The 1273-nt window shown below is 66.8% G+C and overlaps 1 protein-coding gene across 1 annotated transcript; it reads right to left on the minus strand.

Moving 5' to 3' along the window:
- Window positions 1-630: 630 nt before the first annotated feature.
- Window positions 631-1267, minus strand: CAMK2N1 (calcium/calmodulin dependent protein kinase II inhibitor 1). Its single transcript, XM_044683148.1, has one exon. The coding sequence runs from the start codon at window positions 810-812 to the stop codon at window positions 639-641; it is 174 nt and encodes a 57-aa protein (XP_044539083.1). The 5' UTR covers window positions 813-1267; the 3' UTR covers window positions 631-638.
- Window positions 1268-1273: the final 6 nt, after the last annotated feature.

Genomic DNA, 1273 nt, shown 5'->3' on the forward strand with positions numbered 1-1273 from the left:
GGCCCTAAGACCAAGCTAGTTCAATCAGGCTGGGGCATGGGGGTGGGGATGGGGGTGGGGGGTGGATAAGGAAAGGAAAGGAAAGAAGAGGAAAGGCGGAGGGAGTATACCAGCCTTCGCGCTGCTGGTCCCAGCCGGACCCCGCAGTGCGCCCGCCCTCCCCCCTCTCGGGAGACTCCCCTTCCTGAAGGGTCCAGGGACCGCACCAAAGCACCAGAACCTCCCTTCCTCTGGCCCCTGAAGTGTGCCCCTCCCTGTAGCTTGTGGGTACCCCTCGGAGGTCTGCATCTCTCACTCCACTCCTAGCTTTCGGGAGCACCTCGGCTGTTAGCTCTCTCCCCTTAATTGAAGGGTACCCCGGCCTCCGATTTAGGGTGGGAGGTGGGGCTGCATCCCTTGCCCTGCTCCTAGTCTATTAGTGCCCCTCGGATGGAAGCTCAGAGCTGGAGAGGTATGAGGTTCAGCAGACTCAGCGCGGAAAGGCAGAGCGCTGGAGATGGGGCTCAACCCCAGTTGGGTGCCTCCTCCGAGACGAGGGAAAGAGGAGAGTCGCCCCCTGGCCCTGTCCGCCTGCAAAACGGGGGGGGGGGAATGGCCAGGGGAAGGGGAGGGGGAGAGGGACTGGGGGCTCCCAGGGCTCACTCACCTCTCTTGCTCCTGCCGATCTGGCCCAGTTTGGGCGGTCTCTTGTTCTGAGCCGCCCCGAAGAAGTTGTTGGTATCCTGCAGGCGGCACGTGAAGATCTGGCCCACGTCCCCCCCGTCTCCATAGTGCCCCAGCTTTTCCTCGTTAAACGGCAGCACTTCCGACATGTTCTCGCCCGGTGGTTCGGCGGCGCCGCCTCCTCCTCCTCCTTCCCCGCCGGCGGACAGGGTCAGCGCTGGAGCAGGGGGGCGGTCGGAGAGGGGCGGTCCGGGGCAGGGGAAGGGTGCCCCGAGGCGGCAAGCACGGAGGCGCGGGGTCGGGGCAGCAGGACGGCCCGGGGCCGTGGAAGAGGGACTAGGGGAAGCCGGAGGAGAGAGGGAGAGCTAGGAGAGAGGGAGCCCCGGGCGCCCGCAGCTTCACTCCGACCGTTGCCGCCGCCGCCGAGTGCACCCTCCGCCCCACGGGTGCAGTCACATCCTTGTCTCAGCCGCGCGGCTTCTAGGGCTCTGGAGGGGGGCGGGCAGGCGGAGGGGGGCTGGGATCCTGGGGCGCAGCAGCAGTGGGGGGGCTGAGCAAAGAGAGAAGGGAGATCCCCTTCGAGCAGAGCAGGGAAGGGCAGGGCAGGGCA

This window comes from Gracilinanus agilis, unplaced genomic scaffold, assembly GCF_016433145.1.
Source record: "Gracilinanus agilis isolate LMUSP501 unplaced genomic scaffold, AgileGrace unplaced_scaffold14156, whole genome shotgun sequence".
Taxonomy (NCBI): Eukaryota; Metazoa; Chordata; class Mammalia; order Didelphimorphia; family Didelphidae; genus Gracilinanus; species Gracilinanus agilis.

What these genes read in the sequence shown, in the direction of transcription:
- CAMK2N1 (XM_044683148.1), bottom strand. Translation starts at nt 812, where the DNA reads ATGTCGGAAGTGCTGCCGTTTAACGAGGAAAAGCTGGGGCACTATGGA.